Genomic DNA, 22,619 nt, shown 5'->3' on the forward strand with positions numbered 1-22,619 from the left:
ATTTGTTTTTAATGCCAAATTGAAATAATTTAACATATTTGGTTAAATTAGCTTAATCTGCTTTGCCATTGCGAGTGAAAAATGCATTCCTGTATCACAACCCTGCGCATAATTTAAACATCAGCAATGCATATGCTCAAATACCAGCGATTTATTTATTGTAATGAAAATCATTAACCTGGCTAACGTCAGACCTCATCTCATTGAGATGGGGTCTGGGAACTAGACATTCATTTTCTCGTATTTAAAACGTGGTTTACGAATGCCCAGAGCCGTTTATTGGGCGCTACGAATGTCTATCAAATGTGTCTGTACGTAGCTCATAACGGCTTCGGTGTGTTGTCATCGTCTTGCTGCCCTCCGTTCTGTGATTGGTCCCCTAACTGAGGCGAAAATTTGCTCCATGGAATCCAGGCTGCCTAGCAGCGTGAATAAAATCGCGCCCGTAAGGCAGCATGAGAAAACCCAGGCTAGAAAATCTTATTAAAAAGTACAAAAAAGTGGGCTACAATATGTGGCTGCCACAGAGGCAACCTGGGGTGATGAGCAGGTTGCCACTTGTCACAATTTGGTTGTCAAGAGCAACCAGACAAACGTTAAATGTTAAGCCCTACACTGTAAACCATCCCACCTTCTTAACTGTATAATGTTGACTACAAGATATACTATTTATGCACTACCTGCTTATACTCTGTATATTACATTGCACTTCTGGTTAGATGCAAACTGCATTTTGCGGTCTCTGTACTTGTACTCTGCACAATGACAAAGTTAAATTTAATCTAATCTAATATATTCCTAGACATGCAGACAAAAAGGTTGGCACCTATTTTGCTTGCAGCTAATGAGGTAACTTCACGCAACTTTCATCTGATTTCAAACCCTGTTTTCCCAACTTTTAATGAAACAGAGATCCAACTATGTGGTGAATGTCAGGTGAAGATCAACTTTCATGACAACTTCACTACAGTCAAGATCCCTGTCTCAAAAACAAGTGTGTGGCCAAAGTACACACTGGTAATATAACCAAATAATCAGTCTTCAGCTTCCCTTTACTTTTTATTTTTAGCCCATTATAAATGCTGATACAAAAATCAAAAAGGTAATTAGATTAAAGTGCCCATTCTGTATTATGAAAAATCACTTTTCTGTGATTTGGGGTGTTATTTTGTGTCTCTGGTGCTTCCACACACATACAAACTTGGGGAAAAAATATCCATGCTGTTCTGAGTGAGATACGGGTTTCTGAATGTATCCTGTCTTCAGTCTCCGGGGGAGCTGGTCAAAATGAGCAGTCCCTCTATGTCATCGGCCGAAACATTTGGGGTCATTCCACGTCAATTCAACCACGCACTTAGGTCTCAAAAAATTCTGAAAAAATTACCACCTGTGTGTGCAAACACTCTCACAAAAATCAATGAACAGAAAAGAAATCCCTTCAGGGTCTGAACAGCATACCTCACAAGTCTGAAAAATAATTTTGGTTCTCATTTTCAGAGCACCCAAACACCTTGTGGGAAGATTTTTTAAATATTTTTTTATTTATTCTCTATGATCCCTTCTTTTTAAAAACAATTGGAAAATAAAAAAGAAAGATTTGTATAAGACATGTCAAATTGGTATCTTTAAAAAGAAAGGATCATGGAGAGTGAAGGAAACAATATAAAAAAAATCTTTGTATATTCCCACAAAGTGTTAAGGCGCTCTGAAAATGAGAACCAAAAATATTTTTCAGACTTGTGAGGTCTGCTGTTCAGACCCTGAGGGAATTTATGTTCTGTTCATTGCTTTTTGTGAGAGTGTTTCTACTTATCTCAATAAGGGAAATAAATAAAGAGCCTATGTTGAGTATATGTCTTCTGAAGGCCTAAACAGAGCCCAGCCAAAAACTCCAATAAAAATTTGATCAACTTTGAGGGACAGCTATGATCATGCAGGATCATCCAGACCAAATGTGACGATTCTGCTACCTACTATTCCTATTTATGTACCAGCATGCAAAATCTGAGCCTCCTACATGGTTTAGTTTTTGTGCTATGGGCTTGTGAACTTTGACAAAAAAAAGGCCGAACAAAATCGACACCCCCCTCCCCCTGTAAAACTGGTTCTATCTTGGAAAGTATTGATCTTACATAAAAGTCATTTTACAGTGTGTCTCCTGGATAACATATAATGTTGTAATTTTTGTAACATGTAATTTTTTCAGAATTGTTTGAGACCTAAGTGCGTGGGCCCTGGTTGAATTGACGTGGAATGACCCTTTGAATATTCCCACCCACTAGGTTAGGAACTTCCTGTCAAAGATCCTCCATTTTGGTCGTAGCCTATCATTTCCAACAGTCGGCGAGGCTACACAAAATAACTAAATGTCTTTTATGCACCTGATATCCATATTTCAAGTATAAAAACAGAAACTCCCCAGGACACGTCTCGTTCTTGTTGGCAAGTATTTAAGTAATATGACACGAGTGGGAGCAGGGTTGGTAAACGATATCACTGTGACTGTAATTCGGCCGTAGGTACATCTGCTATGATTATACTCCAATAACTTGACTATTACTTTACTACGAAAATTCAAACAGAACCGTCAGTGATGTTTGTTACACATTCTTTATTATTCCTGCATAACAAATTGCATTTTATCACTGGCAGTTGGAGACTTTCTGGTGGAGAATCCTCTGTCACCGTGTCACCATCAGACAGTAACATTAAGACTATGCTACCCATTGATGTAAACATGGAATCAGTTCCGGAGTGGCCCCAGACACAGAAACAGCCTATTCTGAAAGGGACTGAAACTGGCAATAAAAAAACTGGCTGCTGATAATTTGTAATCTAAGGGGATTTTTTTGCAAACAGCTTCAGGGACATGTTTTATGCAACCCATAGGTCTATTTTGACTTGTTGAAAAATAAGTATAATATGGGCACTTTAACAGATAAAAGGCAAAGTATGTTTATTTACATAGCACATTTCATACACAGAGGCAAATCATTGTGCTCTGCAACATGCTGATGTATCGGCCGGGTCAATGTGATTAGTGGTTTGGGGTACAAGTCAGTGGATTGCCTCACCTGTTTTATTTCATTTACAGTGTGGTAAAAATACCAACTACTCAATAAATACATGTATAATGCAGCAGAAAGTTCTGGTAATATGAACGGACCATGCCAACATTTGGTGGGTCGATAACTCTCTATAATGACCGCTGCAAAAAATGAATGATGACAATTAAGGGCAACAGGTTTTGTGCTCCTGATCTTTCATATCATTCTGTGGGTAATTGAATTGCAATGGAACTTCATGGAAAGTAAGTGTCAGCAAGTAATATGTTGCTATGCAAAATCTGAAACTTCTATTTGTGTGACAAATTATTTGTCTCTCAGCGGAAGCCACAAAATAGTAACAAACTCATTTTAAAGACACATTGTGTTCGACACCCTTTCAGGAGTTTTGTATTTTTTTATGTCCATTTTTACATGAATGGTGATATGCACCTTGAACCAAGAAACCACACAGATCCCCCCTCTCCACACAATGAATTCCAATTAAACACATGAACACAGTCGATGGAGGCAAAACACTTCAAACAAAAATACTCACCAGTGTTCCAGAGGACCTGACATCATAGCCACACTGCGTGTTCACAACATTATCCTGCATAGACACAAAAAAGCTGGTAAGTTGGTGAGTCAATACATAAATGATAAAAAAACTAGAGACTTAGGCCCTGTCCCAATTCTCATTATTTCCCTTCCCCTACCTCTTGTCCCGGAGTCATAGGGGGTGAATATATTCCCCTTAGAAATGGGACACCGCTAGCCAGACAGGGGACAGCTGGGACGATTGAAACATTTAGACGTAATTTACAAAGAGATCGTATGACACTGAAAGACAATATTTTGTCACTAGCAACCTACATTTGTCCTCCTGGTCGGGATGAATGAGATGGACATGGGCGACAATTTGTTACGCCTGCTCGGGACCATACATAAAAGAGGGAGGTGGACAATGGTGGTTTGGTCAACCAAAGTATATTTTCATTACTGCAGTTCATTACAGCAGAACATACCGTGAAACAAAGTTTTCACATTACAACTTTGCTGATAACATTTCAAATAGATGCCAGTTAGCGCATTATCAAGTTTTTTGTGTAAACTAGGCTGTTGGTGTTGTTTCATAGCCTTTTGCTTGTGTGTAGTTATTTGCTAGATTTCAACAAGAGCTCGTGACATTGCTTCAAAGTAGGCTACTTGGCAATGGCATGGGTTCACACAAGGTGTCAAACACGGTCCACTAGCCTATGTGGTGCACCCCTCTGCTTTAAGCTTATCTTGAAGTGTTTGTAAGTAAAGTAAGTAAGTAAGTAAGTAAGAATAGAAAATAAAAGCAAATCAGAACAAGCAAAATATAAAAGGCAAGCACAGAGAAAGTAAGCAAGACAAATACAGAAATACAATAGACAAATAGACAGCCCTAAACAAATAAATAGCAACAGTACAGAAGACACTTGAATATGAAGAAGAGAGGAGAGAGATGGACAGCTAGGAAGCAGGGAAGGCCAAGGAGTAAAGGTGGGTCTTTAGTCTTGATTTAAAAGTGGTGATAGAGGGAGACTAACATCTGGGGGCAGACAATTCCACAGACGTGGGGCTGCTACCGCAAAAGCTCTATAACCTCTTTGCTTGAGGCGGGTGCGGGCCACAGAGAGAAGACCCTTGTCGGCAGATCTAAGGGACCTGGATGCTGAGAGGGGATGGAGGAGGTCTGAAATATATGAGGGAGCCAACCCATGCAGTGCCTTATAAACAATCAGAAGGACTTTGAAGTGGACCCTAAAACTAATGGGGAGCCAGTGTAAGGAGGCCAGAACAGGGGTGATGTGTTGGTATTTCTTGGTGCCAGTAAGCAACCTAGCAGCTGCATTTTGTACTAATTGCAGACGAGAAAGATAGAGGGAGTTGCAATAATCTAACCGGGATGTAACAAATGCATGAATTACTGTTTCTAAGTCCTTGGGAGACAAAGAGGGTTTGAGATGGGAAATAATTCTCAGCTGATGGAAGCTACTCTTGATAACAGAGCTAATCTGCCTTTTACAGAGCTCTGAATCAAGGATGACACCTAGATTTTTGGCATTTGGCTTGACAAAAGAGGAGAGGTGGGCTAATTTTCCTTCAAATCAGGGGTCTAGCTTTAGAAGGACCAAAAATGATGACCTCTTATCATAATTTGGCTGAAGGAAGTTATTATTCATCCAGCACTTGAGACAATCCAGAAGAGGCTGAATGGAGTTATCAGATTTTAAGGGCAGGTATAACTGGGTGTCATCAGCATAGAAGTGAAAAGAGATGTCATATCGCCGGATGATGTCACCAAGGGGGAGCATGTATAAACAGAACATCAAAGTGCCCAAAATGGAGCCTTGCGGGACCCCATAGGAGACAGGAGCTGAGGAGGAAGAGGAGCAACCAAGGGATACTGAGAAGGTTCTGTGTCTGAGGTAGGAGCTGAACCAAAGTAGTGCTGTCCCCTTTATGCTACCCAGTCCTCAAGACGGGTAAGGAGGGTGTTGTGGTCCACAGTATCAAATGCTGCGCTGAGGTCCAATAGAACCAGGATTGCATTTTGACCTGAATCTAGAGTGAGAAGCAGATTATTGGTGACTTTTAGCAGAGCCGATTCAGTACTGTGGAGTGTTCTAAAACCTGACTGGAAGGGCTCAAGGATATTATGCTCAGTCAGGAAGGGAAGCAACTGGGCCAGCACTAATTTCTCCAGTACTTTGGGGAGAGATGGGGCGGTAATTATTCAAAGAATTTGCATCCAAGTTGGGCTTTTTAAGCAGGGGTTGGACCACCGCATGCTTAAAGCAGGCAGGGACAGCACCAGATGTCAAACAGGAGTTGATAACTAGCTGTATGGAAGGGCCCAACACATCAAAAGCATCTTTCAAGATAGGAGAGGGGACAACATCACCAGGGGAAGATGTGGGTTTCATACAGAGGACTATGTCCTTGAGATCTGCTAGCGATACATCAGCAAAGTGACTGAAAGTAGATAAAGTAAGTATAAGTATAAATATATATACTCTTTTGATCCCGTGAGGGAAATTTGGTCTCTGCATTTATCCCAATCCGTGAATTAGTGAAACAGACACAGCACACAGTGTACACACAGTGAGGTGAAGCACACACTAATCCCGGCGCAGGTTGCTGCCTGCATCAACAGCGGCGCTCGGGGAGCAGTGAGGGGTTAGGTGCCTTGCTCAAGGGCACTTCAGCCGTGCCTACTGGTCGGGGTTCGAACCGGCAACCCTCCGGTTACAGGTCCGAAGTGCTAACCAGTAGGCCACGGCTGCCCCTAAAGGGCCTGAAGACACCTTAACTGGGGGGGAAGGCAGAGGAGGGGGAGAGAACAGTGCTCTGATGTTTTCGATTTTATCAATGAAAAATTTCTTAAATTTCTCACAAGCATCAGCACTTGTGAAGGGAGCAGGTGAGAGTGGAGGGTTGGTGATTTGATTAATAGTGTGAAACAGAATTTTGGGTCTGTTAGCATGTTGATTAATAATATCAGAGAAGTATTTAGCTCTGGCTGCTTTGGCTGCTGCCTGGAAGGATGCTAAAGTAGATTTAAAAATGTCATGGGAGACTGTTTGTGTTAGCTACAGTACCCTCCAAAATTATTGGAACCTTTGGTAAATTTGAATAAAAACAGGTATAAAAATACTCTTTCGGTGATTTATTGTACTCCCACAATGAAAACAATGAGGAAAAATCTACACTTGAAGGGCAGCAAATTTATTCTGATAAAAAGAAGAAGAAAAATAAATAAATATTTTTAGCGAAAAACATGTTGCCCAAAATTATTGGAACCCCTGAAACATATTATATGCAGAAGCATTTTCTAATTTCAACTTATTTAAGTTAATCAGAGTGTCTGTGAAGTTTCAGAAGTAGTTCATGACTTTCTTTTTCACTATGGCATGAAAATAAAGTCACACAGAGGCTAAATCCTCTAGTCATTTTTCAACATCGGAAAGACAAGAGATTACACTAAATTTAAATAAAAAGAAAGTGTGTTGACATTTGTAAGTCAGAGATTGTCTATGTAAACCAGGTACTTTGTTGAAAATGCCTATATTTACAGTTAAAACAATGACTAAAAGGTTCTAATCATCTGGAAATGTGACAAACATGCTTGGACAAAGACCCATGGTTATCTAGCCCCCACGTACAGTATGGAGGATGGTAAAATAGGCAAAAAATTCCATTAGAACAACTGTTTGAGAGTTACAGTCAAAGTCACCAAGTCCCCCCAAAAATCTTCAAAAGTGACCTCACTGCTAATAGATTATTTAGAGGGCATGCTAGGTAAAAGCCTGTCCAGTCATTTAATTACCAATGTAAACGGCAGGAGTTACTGAATGGTACAGTGACTTTGTCTGAAAGTGTGGTCTATTGTCAGATGAAATGAAAATTGCGCTCTTAGGCTAGAAACACTTTAGGTGTGTTTGGCATACACAGAAGAATGACTATACTGAAAAGAACCCCATGCCTAATGAGAATAATGGTGGAGGGGCTGTGCTAATTGTGGGGCTGTTTTTTTTCCCAAAGGAACCTAATTAAAGGGACACCAGGCAAGCCTGATGCTTTTTCTCTACGAAACTCCCCCTCGCTCGGTCTGAAGCTCTTTTCCCTTTCTTTGCGGCTTCTGTCAAGGGTTTTTGCTGCTTCTTCGCTGGCTCTGCCATTATACACGCGTTTGCAACAATCTCTAGCGTTTTGTTAGCCTGCCTGCTTACGAAGATGAGTAATTAACACGAAAACGTTGCCTTATATTTTTGCCATTTAAGGTGCATGGTATCATAAACACCAAGAAAAACCTGAACATTTTCAAAGGAAATCTCTCAATCTCACTAAAAGTTGGTCATGATTGAATTATTCATTAGGTCAATGAACCAAAACGAACATCCAGATCAAAACAAATATAGTTACCGAACACAAAATCAAGCTTCAGACATTGCCATCTCAGTCCCCTGATCTAAACTTAATAGAAAAACAGTGGGGTGAGTCAAAGAGGAGAATGCACAAGTGTGGACCTAGGAATCTGGACGATCTGGGGAGATTTTGTAAAGATGAACGGTCTCAAATCCATTGCTTTGTATTCTCCAACTTTATGGGGGGGGTCATAGGAGAATATTACAAGCTGTTTTATTGGCAAAGGGGTGCTTAAGAATGTATTACAAGTAGGGGCGCCAATTGTGAACGTGTTTTTGTTAAAAATATTTAGTTCTTTATGAGATTTTCCTTTTTCTCAAAATTAATTTGCTTCCCTTCAAGGTTTTCTTGAATTTCTTAATTTTTTCATTATAAGATTATAATAAATCACCAACAGATTATTTTTATACCGGTTTTTAGTCAACTTTAGCAGAGGTGCCAATAATTCTGGAGGTTACTGTAACTGTATACATAATGTGGTGCTATCAAAGCAAGATGCTACTGGTGGCACATGACATGCAGTGATGCCTTGTATTAGAAAAAAAATCCCGTAGACTTAAGTGACATCGAAATGAGGCACTGAAATCCACATTGTTATTTGATGTCGTTACTACCATCTGCCTCAGCGCTGGTTACCTATGGAACCCAGTTTTTGTAGCTCAGGTTTAGCAGATTTAAAAAGTGGACCAGAAGACTCACACTTTTTCTTTCTCTCGTAGTCAGGGAAGGTACTCTAAACCCAAGTATGGAAGCGTGAGGCCTTGTACTTTTATTGTAGCTACCATGCTCTGTAATTTTGATCAGTTGAGTGTAATTTTAACCATACAGCCTTAGTGAATAGCACCCATTATGAATGAATGTGTATAGTCTGTGTCCCTATACTGTATGTATACTGTATCTCTTCCGGTTCCGGCGCCGACGAGAGTGGCAGTATGTCAAGGAAGCTCCGTGTCTTTGTGTTTTTTTACCGTCTTTTGTTTACTTTTTACTAAGCAACTTTTTTGGATTACGCACTTTGAGGAGTGTTTTCATTCTATCCTATGGATATGGATCTATTACAATGCTACAGCGGCAGCAAACTTGTGTACACAAGGAATCAGCTGCTTGCAATACGACGGAATGCTGGTAGGGTTCACGTAAACATCCCGGAGGAGCTGTGGTGCTTTCGGGGGTGCAGAGCGGGAGTTAAATTGAGGACTAGGCGTCGGGAGAAAAAGTGGCAACACAAGCCCTCAGTTCCTGCGATGGTTATGGGAAACGTGAACTCACTGGCCAACAAGACTGACGAACTGGCTGCCCTGGTAAGAAATCAGAAGTTGTACAGGGATTGTAGTTTGCTATGCTTTACGGAGACGTGGCTAACAAGCCATATCCCCCCGGCTAACGTTGAGCTGCCCGGCTTCAGTGTAGCTCGTTTGGACAGAGACAATAAACTTTCTGGCAAAAAGAAGGGAGGCGGACTGGTGCTATACATAAACAACAGATTGTGCAATCCCGGACATGTTACAGTGAAGGAGACTGTATGCTGTAAGGATGTGGAGTTACTAGCGGTCAGTCTACGACCATACTACATGCCGAGGGAGTTCTCGCACGCCATTGTTGTTTGTGTTTACGTTCCGCCTCAAGCCCTCCCGGACACAGCGTGTGACGTCATTCACTCTACAGTCGCTAGGCTCCAAACTCAGCACAGTGATGCCTTCTTTGCGATCTCTGGTGATTTCAACCACATTACACTGGATTCCACCCTCACAAACTTTTACCAGTTTGTTGACTGCCCAACTAGGAAAAACAGGACAATAGACCTCATGTTTGCAAACGTGAGGGATGCTTACAGTGCCATCCCCCTTCCCCCACTGGGGAAGTCGGACCATAACCTCATTCATCTTCAGCCAATGTACAAGCCAAAAGTTCAGAGGCTACCAGTTGCCACGCGCACCTTCAGGAAGTGGACACCAGAAGCGGATGAGGCTTTGAGACTGCTTTGAGTCTACTGACTGGAGTGTGCTACTGAATGGAGAGGACTTAGAGGAGGTCACACATTGCACTACTGACTATCTGAACTTCTGTATGGACATTGTTGTTCCCACAAGGACTGTACGCTGCTATCCAAATAACAAGCCTTGGATAACCAGTAATGTCAAGACCCTTCTCAATTGGGAAAAGATGGCGTTTAAAGAGGGGGACATGGCAGAGCTGAGGCGAGTACAAGGGGAACTCAAGAATAAGCTGAAAGAGGCTAAGGAGGACTGCAGAAGGAAGATGGAACAGAAGTTGCAAGAAAACAACATGAAGGAGGTGTGGGACTGTATGAAATCCATCACTGGCCTTAAGAAGAGCAGCAGCTCTGTGGAGGGAGACCTGGACAGGGCGAACCAGCTGAACCACTTTTACAACAGGATCGATTGCCCTGCACCAGCTCCAAGTACTGCTCTCCCAGTCTCTCCAGCTCTGTATCTCGGGGACATCCAGCGAACTAAGCCCCCATCACCCCACGCCCTGCCCCCGTCTGATGCCTCTTTGCCTGTGCCTGTTGAGCTGTCCAAGACTCTGGCAACCTTGACAGGGACATCAAGGAGGTGGTCATCCCCCAGCCCACCTCATTACCAGTGCAACACTCACCCCCACCATCACTGGATATTGCACCCCTCCCCCACATGGCGACCACGAACAATGAGGTGACAACGACTTCAGTCAACAGCCATCAGACACACAGACCCCAGATGCACTCCCCCTCCCCCCCCCACCATCTCTGCAGATCAGGCTATCGCACCTCTCCCCCACATGGTGACCACGAGCAGTGCGGCAACAAAGGCCTCAGCCAACGGCCATCAGTCTCTAGCCACACGACAACCCTCTCAGAAGCACCCCTCCTCCTCCCCCTCCACTCCCCTTATCCCCCCCATCATTACAGCTTCCGAAGTAAGTTATCTTTTAAAAAAACTACATCCTCGTAAGGCAGCCGGGCCTGACAGACTGTGTCCAAGGCTACTCAAGGCCTGTGCTGCTGAACTGGGGGAGCCACTGAAGCACATCTTCAACTGGAGTCTACGTCTCGGACAAGTTCCAACACTGTGGAAGACATCATGTGTCACCCCTGTCCCTAAGAAGCCACACCCCAGTGAGCTTAATGACTTCAGGCCTGTCGCTCTAACATCACATGTGATGAAGACACTGGAGCGACTGGTCTTAGGTATGCTCAGACCCCAGGTACGCCATGCACTAGACCCGTTACAGTTTGCATACCAGGAGAAAGTGGGCGTGGACGATGCCATCACTTATCTTCTACACAGAACACATTCAGAACACAGTTTGGAAAAAGCAGAGTATTCCCAAGGCTTGGCGGAGGGCTGGGGGAATATTTATTCCCAAAGAAAAGGACGCAGTGGAGATTAATCAATTTAGGCCAATTAGTCTACTGAATGTTGAAGGGAAGGTTTTTTTCAGTGTGGTGGCACGGAGACTGACAAATTACCTTGAAAGGAATAAACTAATTGATACCACAGTGCAAAAAGCTGGAATTCCTGGCTTCTCCGGGTGCTTAGAGCATACCAGCATGATTTGGCACCAAATTCAATTAGCAAAGCACGAGAAGAGAGACCTGCACGTTGTGTTCTTGGATTTGGCTAATGCTTTTGGGTCTGTGCCGCATAGTCTGTTGTGGGAGGCCTTTGATTATTTCAGAATCCCAGGTAGCATTAAAAGCCTAGTAAAAGCATACTTTCTGGATATTCAATTATGTTTTACAACAGCTGATTACACCACAGGGTGGCAACAACTTGAGATAGGAATCATGGCCGGATGTACCATCTCCCCACTTGCTTTTACAATGGCAATGGAGGTCATCATTAGGGCCTCAAAATGGGTAGTGGGTGGGGAGAAGTTGCAGGGAGGGCCACGCCTCCCCCCGATTAGGGCTTTCATGGACGACATGACAACCTTGACGTCAACCGCTCCATGCACCAACAGGTTGCTGGATAAGTTAAATAGTAATCTGCAATGGGCCAGAATGAAGGTGAAGCCAAGTAAGTCTAGGAGTCTCTCAATTGTTAAAGGGAAGGTAATAGATAAGAAGTTTGCTATAAATAAGGAGGTGATTCCCACAGTTCTGGAGAAACCAGTGAAGAGTCTGGGAAGGTGGTATGATGCAAGCCTTAGTGATAAATCACAGGTTGAAGACTTGAGACAGGTCACTAGGCAAGGTATTGCAAAAATTGACAAGTCAGGGCTGCCAGGTAAGCTCAAGCTGTGGTGTTTGCAGTTTGGTTTGTTGCCTTGGCTAATGTGGCCATTGACAGTTTATGAAGTTCCTCTGTCAAAGGTAGAGAGGTTGGAAAAAATGATTAACTCCTTTGTCAGAAAATGGCTCGGAGTCCCACGCTGCTTAAGCAGTGTAGCCTTGTATGGGAAGGGTATTGTAGAGTTGCCAATATCTAGTCTGACAGAGGAATTTAAGTGTGCTAAGGCTAGATTGGAAATGACTCTTACTCAGTCCAAGGACCCAATGGTAAGGAAAGTTGCACCCACAGTTAATGCAGGGAGGAAGTGGAACCCAGAGCAGGCAGTTAAGCAAGCTCAATCAGCATTGAAGCATAGGGATATAATGGGCCATGTGCAGCACAGGCAAGGGGGTCTAGGGGTGGGTGTAAGTAAACCCTTGTGGAGTAAGGCTTCTGCAAGAGAAAAGAGGAAAATGGTAGTGGAGGAAATGCATAGACAGGAGGAGGCTGTAAGATGTACTAAGGCAGTGTCGCAGGCAAAACAAGGGCAGTGGGTGAACTGGGAAGGGGTGGAAAAAAGACGGATTAAATGGAAAGATCTATGGGGCATGGAAGCTGGTAAGATCAGATTTATGTTAGGTGCTACATATGATGTGCTCCCATCTCCCAAGAATTTAAGTCAATGGTTTGGTGAGGATGACAAATGCATACTTTGCTCATGTGTGGGCAGTCTCCACCATATCCTATCAGGGTGCAAGGTAAGTCTCACCCAGGGGCGGTATACGTGGCATCATAACCAGGTATTGAAATGTGTGGCAGCGGCAATAGAGGATAAAAGGAGAGAAGTCAATTCATTAGCAGCTAGTAAAGGGGTAAGGCAAATTAACTTTGTACGTCAGGGGGATAAACCTTGTTCCGCGAAGGCCAGGTGTAAAACCGACCAGTTGAAAAATGGGGCGCGCTGGGAAATGAAGGTTGATCTTGGCCAGCAGATGGCGGTACCTCCACATATAGTGAGTACTAAGCTACGACCCGACGTTCTATGGTCGGATTCAGAGAAGATAGTTTACTTCATTGAACTCACTTGTTTCTTGGGAAGACAGAGTGGAAGTGGCCAATGAGCTGAAGAGAGCTAAATACACTGAAATAGCAGAGGAGGCAGCTAAGCGAGGTTGGAGTGCACGATTAAGGCCTATTGAAATCGGTGCACGTGGGTTTGTGGCCAGATCTGCTATTGGCTTGCTGTCTGAATTGGGCATTTGTGGTCGAAGTCTTGTCGTGACTTTTATTGAAATATATCCTTTAGTTTATATATATTTTATGTAGTATCTTTATTCTGTGTAATATCATTGTTTTGTGAAACTGATGTCTGTAGTATGTTCAGTGTGGGAAAGGAAGACTGGTTTAAGTGAAAGAGCAGGCCTGGCAGAAAATGGCATAGATAAGGTTTGGTGCCAGGAAATGTAAGCAAAACCTAAAGAATGGCAAAACCTAAAGAATGTATAACAGGATGAGAGGGCAAAGGTGAAGTACCATATATTACTTGGTCAGTTATCTGTAAACATAGAGTGTCTTGTCTGGGATGACTTGAAGGGGTATAAAGGCTGGTCAACAGCCAGAGGATGTTATCTTACTTAGCTCACTGCTCACTTATCTTACTTTGCTTTCACTTACTTACTTGCTTCACTAATGCTCCGGAGTGCATTAAAGCCATCATCTGCAGTATACATCCACGGTGTGCGGACTTCTTTTGAGTTTGTATTATTTAATGTGGATTTGACACCACAGTCTAAGGCAGGTGGTTAGTAACATGTCTTTAGCAGCAGAACGGGCAAGCGAATGGTTGTGGGTAAGGAGAAGTTACCCTTCCTGGGGCGCAAGCTAAGGTAAGCTAACTGGCTCATTTGTTTTGTGTTTGTGATGGACTGTGCCTAGGTTGATTGTACTTGGCTAAGGTTTTTTACGGTTTATGGTTCAGTCCGCATCAACGGGACGGACCAACCTAGCCAACTTAGACCATGCCTAGGTTGGTTAAGGGTATTTGGATGTTTGTTGTGGTAATATGGTGGCAGCATGGGGCGTAAGCTAACTGGCTAATTTGTTTTGTGTTTGTGATGGGGCCTAAGCTAACTGGCTAAGCTAACTGGCTAATTTGTTTTGTGTTTGTGATGGGCTAGGTTGATGGTTGGTTGGCCAGGGTTTTTATGGCTATGGTTCAGTCCACATCAACGGGACGGACCAACCTAGCCAACCTTGACCATGCCAAGAGTATTTTGGGTATTGGATATTTCAATGTGGTAATATGGTGGCAGCATGGAGGGGAGTGTCTCCAGGACGCTGGTTTCACTGTTAAGCCTTCATGAGGTGTCGTGGGCCTAACAAACATGTAATTAAAACAACCCTTAACGTTTGTTTTCAAAACTCAATATTTTATAACAAATCATTGAATGGTCATAGATGGCATCAAAAGTCATATCGCTAGCCTACCTGTAGCCTAGTAGATGCGACGAGTGTTTATCCTAACAAACGTTTAGGATGCAGTCGGCAGCTGTATGCTTTCATATAACATAAGTAGTAAAACAGTTGAACAAATTTAGCTGCTGCTGGACATTAGTTTAATTTTGGACATGGTATGCTGTCAACTATATATGTAAAAATGTGTGACTATCGCGCAAATCGACAATAATGACAATATGAAGAACAGGACCCAAAGTATATGGCCACAACATTGAAACTAACATAACACAATGATTGTTTTCATTTTAAAATCCTTATTAATGCCAAAATGTTACATATTTTACAATAATGATCCTCTCGGTGTGCTTATACTGTCTAGTTTTTCCAGTGTGACCTGTGCATCCTAGGACATTCATCTTCCACTTCATTCCATAGTTTGCACCTGATCACACTACGTTTTTAGCAATGTTTGTTTGAAGGGTTGAACAACCTCTGGTTCCAAAAGAATTGTGAATGTAAATGAGCAAACGTGAATGAGCAAACGGTGGTAAGAGTGAAGTGATAGTATTGGGACTGGGCCTTAATTAAGCTGCCCTACACCAACTGGAAACAGAAGAAATGCAGGCAAAGCAAACAAAAAAATTGTATTAGGAAGGGAGAGATGTGTGGAACTCACAGCAGGGTCACTAACACAACAAGAGAAAGGGACTCCACAGCTTTCCCTGCTCTTCTGCTGACTATTCGCCTGGCTACAGTTGAAGTAAACATTTAGATTCCAGTCATTGGGGTCCTTGGCACCACAGCAATGGTTCTGTTATTGGGAGAAGTCGAGTATTACATAATAAGAAAATGCAGCCACCTCCTCAACTACACAATGTGATATACAGTACTATATGAACCATGCATGCGCATGCACACGCAAACACACACACACACACAGACACGCAAACACACACACACACACGCAAACACACACGCAAACACACAAACACACACACACACACACACACACACACACACACACACACACACACACACAAAACATTAGAATCAGAGTTCCTCACCACGCGTTGCAATGAATCAATCAGATTCTGAAGGTCTATGTCTTCACGGTAGGCTTTGACATTCTGGAGAAATAAATCATTGACCCACTCCCTCACATAGTCTTGGAACATAAATGCAAGCACTGCCACTGTTAGCTCCAGGAAGAAGATTAAGACAATGATTCCTGAAAACTGCATTAGAGACACACAGAAGAAAAAAGTCAATGGCAGAACCTTTGTAGAGAAAGATTTAGAGTGAAAACCATAACTGACTTTATTTTCATGATGTGGCAATGGATGCATTATGAATGCCCAAAAAGAGAACTCACAAACTTAAGGAGGCATATGTTTTCCCTCAGTGCCCCGACACAGCCTGCAAAACCCAGGATGAAGGTAACTGTACCAACTAACAGCACCACCCACACTGGATCGAAGCCATGCTGCCTGGTCACCTGTGTCAGGTCCAACAGCACTCCCTTTTGGAACAAAGAAAATATGACTTTCTCCAACATAAACACTATAGACCCTTTCAACAATAAAAACAAAAACAATGCTTGAACGTTCTATTTGGGCCCCAATCTACTTCCTCTGCATTAAGATAACATATGGAATGTTAAAAAGGAAGTCTTGTGGGGCCAACTATGATGCTGATAATGGAACTCTCTTGAAAGGGTCCATACTACATAGGCAATATCTACTGCAACATCCTTCTATAGTGAAAATGATTACCCAATGTGAGAGCCAGTGTCTCTAATATTTTTAAAAATCACCTTTACACATTTGTATCCTTATTGTATTTGATTTATTATTTTAAACGCAACTGCTTTTAGTTTTAGTGATTATATTTCTTTTTTGTATGGGGTTTCCCCTGTTTCCCTGCCTACCATTATTCTACGATAAGCACCTTGAGTAACATGTATTTGTTTGGACATAATATCTCACCTTTTCACTCCAGGCCCAAAATCCAGCACAAATGAAGAGAGCCCCTGCCAGCTGGTTAGGAAGACACATACAGATGTAATGAGGTTAAATTATAAAAGTGATGATGCAAAATAGCATTTCAGTTCAAGGATAAAAATGATACATTGTAATGACCAGATGACCAGAAGTACACACAATTTCCCCAATGTGAACAGGGGGATCAATAAAGTATCTATCTATCTATCTATCTCTATCTATCTATCTAGGCTATATAATACGTGAATATCACACATGTTTGACATAGAAATGGGACAAAGCAGATAATAAAGATACTTTCTCTCTAAAAAGAAAGAGGTAAAGTAGCTTTTCTGTATTTTCGGTCGAGCGTGGCATGGAGTGTCTGTTGGTGGTGGAGGTTGGTTGACGTTTTAGGCCGGAAAAAAACGTTTTGTTTTTAGATATTAGGCATGGAAATTATTGAGTGCTGTTTTATTGACTCCCATTCCCAAAAGTATGTATGGTCTTTTAGATTTTGAAATCTAATGTATTGGAATTTATATTTATTCACTAAATTGTTGTGTAAGTGACTAAAATGGTTATTTAGTGTGACATGAAAGTTATTGTGTGTAAAATTATAATGGGGTATAATTTTCTTATGCGAGTCAATTTATCATAATCCTTTATCATAACTTCCTTGTGCAAATTCAAAGTAATGCATCTTAATGTGAGTCTTTGTGACATCATAATAGGGCCTGTAGTGCAATTCAGGAGCGGGTTGCACCAACAGGACTTAGGACCAGTCTTAACTAACAACTACAGTGGTTTATTAGCCCTGACTAAGTTTGTGTGACTCCGGGGGGTGATTATATAAGGTGATTATTACATTATTGGCAAATGTTATTACATTATTGTAATTATTGCAGTGTTTTTTTTTTAACCCAGCTGATAATGTAATAACCAGCCAATAATGTAATAACTTATTACATTATTGGCAAAAAGTTATTATGTTATTGGTTCAGAAATTGAATTACATTATTGGCTCTTTAACATTAAAATGATTACGTTATTACCGATATTATGTTATTGGCCATTACAAGGTGCACATTATTCTGATTAAAACAGGAATATGGTGTGCATGTAAAAGTAGTCATAATTACTTAGCTTATGAGGGTATACAGCTACTAGGGCTTGCATATGGTATGTGATATCAGTATTATCTAATAGATGACAATAGGGCAGAACACTCTCGAATGGCTTGAAAGCAGAGCTGTGCTTACACTTTATTATAAGGCTTGGTAACACTTTATTTTAATGTGTCGCTGTTACAGTGTACCTACTTAATTAGCCTAAATTTTCATCAGAGGCAAAGAGCTGACCTGAGACTTGCTGGATGGGGTAAATCTGGTCATGATAGATTTGATATACAAAGCATTCTTAGCTCCAGTCAAGGCCTCATTGTCTTCAGTACATGTAACAGCTGTGCTGCTACAACCTTGTTACTCTTTGATACAGTGGAATAAACCTATTAAGTGTACCAGTTAATTACTTACATGTACATATGACATGTACTGTATGTTATGTCTTCGATGTCTTGGAACAGGTCTACTAATTCACTACATAGTACATATATCAACTGTGTTGGTACACACTTATTGCTCTTTGATACAGTGGCATAAACCCATTAAAATAAAGTGTACCAGTTAAGTACTTACAATTACATATTACATGTATGTTGTGTCATTGGTGTCTTGGAACATGTCTGCCATTACCCTACATACTGTAGTACATGTATCAACTGTGTTGGTACACATTTATTACTCTTTTGATACAGTGGAATAAACCCATTAAAATAAAGTGTACCAAGTTAAGTACTTACATCTACATATATACATCCTGTCAATGATGTTATGCATCCTGTAATTGATGTGTTGAAACGTGTCTGCTGTTACACCACACAGTACATGTGAATTAGTAGACCTGTTCCAAGACAAGACCTGTTCCAGTTTATTCCACTGTATCAAAGAGTAACAAGGTTGTAGCAGCACAGCTGTTACATGTACACTGAAGACAATGAGGCCTTGACTGGAGCTAAGCATGCTTTGTATATCAAATCTATCATGACCCGATTTACCCCATCCAGCAAGTCTCAGGTCAGCTCTTTGCCTCTGATGAAAATTTAGGCAAATTGGCAAAGTTTTGTAAAAGCACTCAGTATTACAATGTAACAACTATTATGTAGGTACCCACAAATACATTATGCAAGTACAATGATAGTACCTGATAGTACATGTTGTTACACAGGTTGTACCACTGTACCTAATTAGGTACACTGTAACAGCGACACATTAAAATAAAATGTTACCCCAGTGGTTATTAAACTTTTTGTATGGCGACCCCCCAAAAAACATGAGCCAAGTCTCGCGATCCCCGTTCTCTCTAACCGGCGGAATTTGGTTTCGAAATGTTGCGAGATGGGTATTGGAAGCAGAGGCAGAAAATGGCTATGTCTACACCAAAGGCATTATGTCAATGGCAGCCTTTCAATAAAAACCTTTAGAAAAATCATTTTGTGACCCCTCCAAAATGTTTGGCGACCACCAGTTTAAGAACCACTTAAACTGGTGCGCTACAGTTTATTTATTTAACCATATTTTTCCAAGTAGTTTAGAATTTCTTCATCTTTCTCTGCCCCTACTGACAATAAAAGCTATGTAGAATCTTACCACTTAACTTATCAATAAGCTCCATTTTGTAGCAATGTGTGTGTTTAGAATATGTAAAGTGAAAGTGAGTTTCTGGGTGTGTTTCTGGTCACAAACCACACTCCTGGCTGGCTTGGCAAGTTTTATTTAACCACCTTTATCGAGATAGATATGAAATTTAAGATAATATATTAATGTCTTGATAATGACATTACCAGGGTCTAGGGTCATAGGGTGGTACTGTGTGATAAACTCCAGTATCAAGGTCATAGATCAACATACTTACCCAAAATACAATATTATAGCTGAACATAAGGTATTTGTAACAGCAGCTGACTTCAGCACTCTCATAGCGGTAGTAATGCATTTTCCTGTCTTGTTCTGTAAAACAAAAACAAAAATAAACATACTCCTCAGGGCTTAAAATTCATCTTTCAAAATGGGGGGTGCCTCACATAGGGGGGATTAATACACAATTGGGGGGGCCATGATAAATTGCTAATATTTGATCGCTGTTAAGCTATAAAGCATCTTTCGCGTAATGAATGCGCACTCTAGAAAGTGAAAGTTGGCCTACTATGCGCTCTGTGTCTGTAGCTGTCTGTTCACGTCCGCAATTGATTAGAACGTTCCTCAAATAGAGAACACATCCCAGATGTTCCCTCGCGTCTCATGGCCACTCAAGGCTGTCATATTTCTGTGTTTGCAAAATTCCTGACACGTATCAAAACAAAACTTGGTTCATGGACTCAGGATCACATCCTGAGGACGCACAATACATTTATTGACCTTTGACCACTAGGGGCGCTATAATTAGAAACACTTTCTCATATCGACACCAAACTTAGTACGTGGACTCGTGACCACAACCTGAGGACGAACAATACATTTGGTGACGTTTGACCACTAGGGGTGCCATAATTAGCAACACTTTCACCAATCGAAACCAAATTTGGTATGAGGACTTGTGACCAAATCCTGAGGATGCACGAAAAATTCACTTGTGACCACTTTGAGGGCGCTAGAGTTAAGGAAATGAGCTCATATATCAGCAAGGCTTTCACATATCAATACAGAACTATGTAAGTGTATGGGGGGAGGGGGGGTATGTGTGTGTGTGTGGTAGGGTAATCGGGTGTGGGGGGAGGAGGTTTATCTGTGTGTGTGTGTGTGTGTGGGGGAGGGGGTTTGTGTGTGGTGGGAGGGTATGGTGTGTGTGGGCAGGGGGGTTGGGGTATGTGTGACGGGTGGGGGGGTTAATGGGGTGTGTGGGGGAGGGGGTTTATATGTGTGACGGTGGAGGGGGTCTGTGTGTGTGGGGGAGGGAGGTAATAGGGTGTGTGCAAGTGGCAAATGCAAAAAAGGGAGAGAAAAAAGAACAACCCTGATGAAGTGTGAGGTTGATGAGATTAGGTATGAGGAACAGTATGAAAGATCAGCATTCTGATGGCTTGTGGATAGAAACTGTTATCTGTGTATAATGTAACAACATTGTGTTGCCATGACAACCTTTGCTCAACAGCTTGGCCCTTCATTGCTGCTTGCAGCTATATTTACTGTTGTTTTGGGAAGTATTTCTCATGCAAGCATTGTGTAACCATTGAGTAATGCAATGAAATCATTGTAATAGTTTGCAATTTTGCATTAGTAAAGCAGTCCACTGATGTGCATGTTTTCACTCACTGTTTTAGTGTCAAATGTGCAACAACAATACCATAGATTTCTGGGCCTATCCTTAAGGGCTCAACATGCTTCTGCGTCAACTCCACGGTGTAGCTACGCCGGCACTCCTACGGCGTCATGACCATTTTATGGTTCTGTGTCGGGTTGCTTTGCATCGCGGTGCATTTCATCGCCATAACACTCGGTGTCGGCTGTGTCTGCGACGCTCACCGAAAAAAGACCGTATGACCGAAACGGTAGCCTACTCAGAATGGCAAACCCCATAGACTGTCGTGTCGTGCTAAAATATTAATCTTATTTGTTTGGCCTTTTCTTGCTTAGATTTTGTAAGTATCGAGAAATAGACACAGTAAACCAGCAAATAAGTCTGAGGTTATTTGCGAGGTGTCTGCCAGCCAGTTTAAGTTATGTTAGCCGGTAAACTTTAGCACAACTGCCCACAAAGTACTGCTTGCTGGCGAAGTGCTAATTTCAAAATATTACTGACATATAAACACTTGTTTGGAAAACCCCGTCATTGTAACCAACATATGTGGGTCATTCCGTGTCAAATCACCCAGGGGCTGGCAGGTCACCCTCTCCCATAAAATCTGAAAAAAATCACAGGTGTTTGTAGACCAAACCTATGCATACATCTTAAATAGTATATCTGTATCACTAATGGTTCCAAAACTGCAGCCCTTTGAAGTTTCAAGTAATTTTAAGCATCGTGGTGAACAATCCTTTTTGTTCAACTTCCAACATTATTGGCTCTTTTGGTATTTCACACACATTAGTGAAACTATGTGAATAGAAGTACATTTTCCTGTTGAATTAAAAAATCCAATCAAATCAGGTGTATCTTGTGTAATTCACCCTCTGCAAAGCTCTGAAAATGGCTATAAATTCATTATGTGAAAAAACATCACCTTTGAGGGCTTCTCATTCAAAAAGTATGTGACACAAATTCATCAGATTATTTTCCCACTCATATATGGATTATAAGGTCATGTCCATGCATTAACTTTGGTTATCATCATTATCATATTGTCAGAGCATTTTTATTAAATTGTGCTTAATTTTCAAAAAGCCCGTTTTCATCTTCTCATTTCACCACGTGGACAGTTAACAGGATATTTTTTTACATTTTACCATATCATTCTGTATGTGAGGATCATCAGCCCAAAATTTGGGCTTGTTGCTGAGTTTCTTTATTGAGATAAGATTTTTGAAAAATTCACTGAATTTGTACTTTATCTGCAGTACCACTTTGCACCACATATTGTGCTCTTTTAATACAATGGAAGTCAATGGAAGAGTAAAAGAGTCACTTGTTTGCAGCACATATCCAACACACAGTTTATGGTTCATAGTTGAATTTCTCTAAATAATTATTGCAACATTAACAACATACTACTCATACATAAAACTTATCTAGAGAAAATAAACTGTTCAAGTAAATTATACACACATAAGACTGACTGGTCATCATACATGCAGCAAGAGGATTTAGCATAATTACCATCTTTGTAACAAGTTTTCTACACCAGCTTCAACCTATCAGTGCCTATGTGAGCACTTTAATAATTACTAGCCAGCTGGTTAGGCAAAGTC

The 22,619-nt window shown here is 41.4% G+C and overlaps 1 protein-coding gene across 2 annotated transcripts in view; it reads right to left on the reverse strand.

Annotated features, from left to right (window-relative positions):
* tspan14 (tetraspanin 14) overlaps positions 1 to 22,619 on the reverse strand; it is a 44,660-nt gene that overhangs the window by 12,153 nt on the left and 9,888 nt on the right. Inside the window, exons 2-7 of one of the 2 annotated variants that reach the window (XM_042066097.1) lie at positions 19,630 to 19,724; positions 16,663 to 16,713; positions 16,050 to 16,196; positions 15,742 to 15,912; positions 15,354 to 15,488; positions 3,604 to 3,657 (exon numbers count right to left, since the gene is read on the reverse strand). In XM_042066097.1, the coding sequence (XP_041922031.1) occupies positions 3,604 to 3,657; positions 15,354 to 15,488; positions 15,742 to 15,912; positions 16,050 to 16,196; positions 16,663 to 16,713; positions 19,630 to 19,710 (639 nt within the window). In that variant the 5' untranslated portion in view covers positions 19,711 to 19,724. The remainder of the gene's footprint in view (positions 1 to 3,603; positions 3,658 to 15,353; positions 15,489 to 15,741; positions 15,913 to 16,049; positions 16,197 to 16,662; positions 16,714 to 19,629; positions 19,725 to 22,619) is intronic. The other variant, XM_042066096.1, reaches the window with a different exon arrangement.

The sequence above is a fragment of the Alosa sapidissima genome, chromosome 16 (genome assembly GCF_018492685.1).
Source record: "Alosa sapidissima isolate fAloSap1 chromosome 16, fAloSap1.pri, whole genome shotgun sequence".
Classification (NCBI taxonomy): Eukaryota; Metazoa; Chordata; class Actinopteri; order Clupeiformes; family Clupeidae; genus Alosa; species Alosa sapidissima.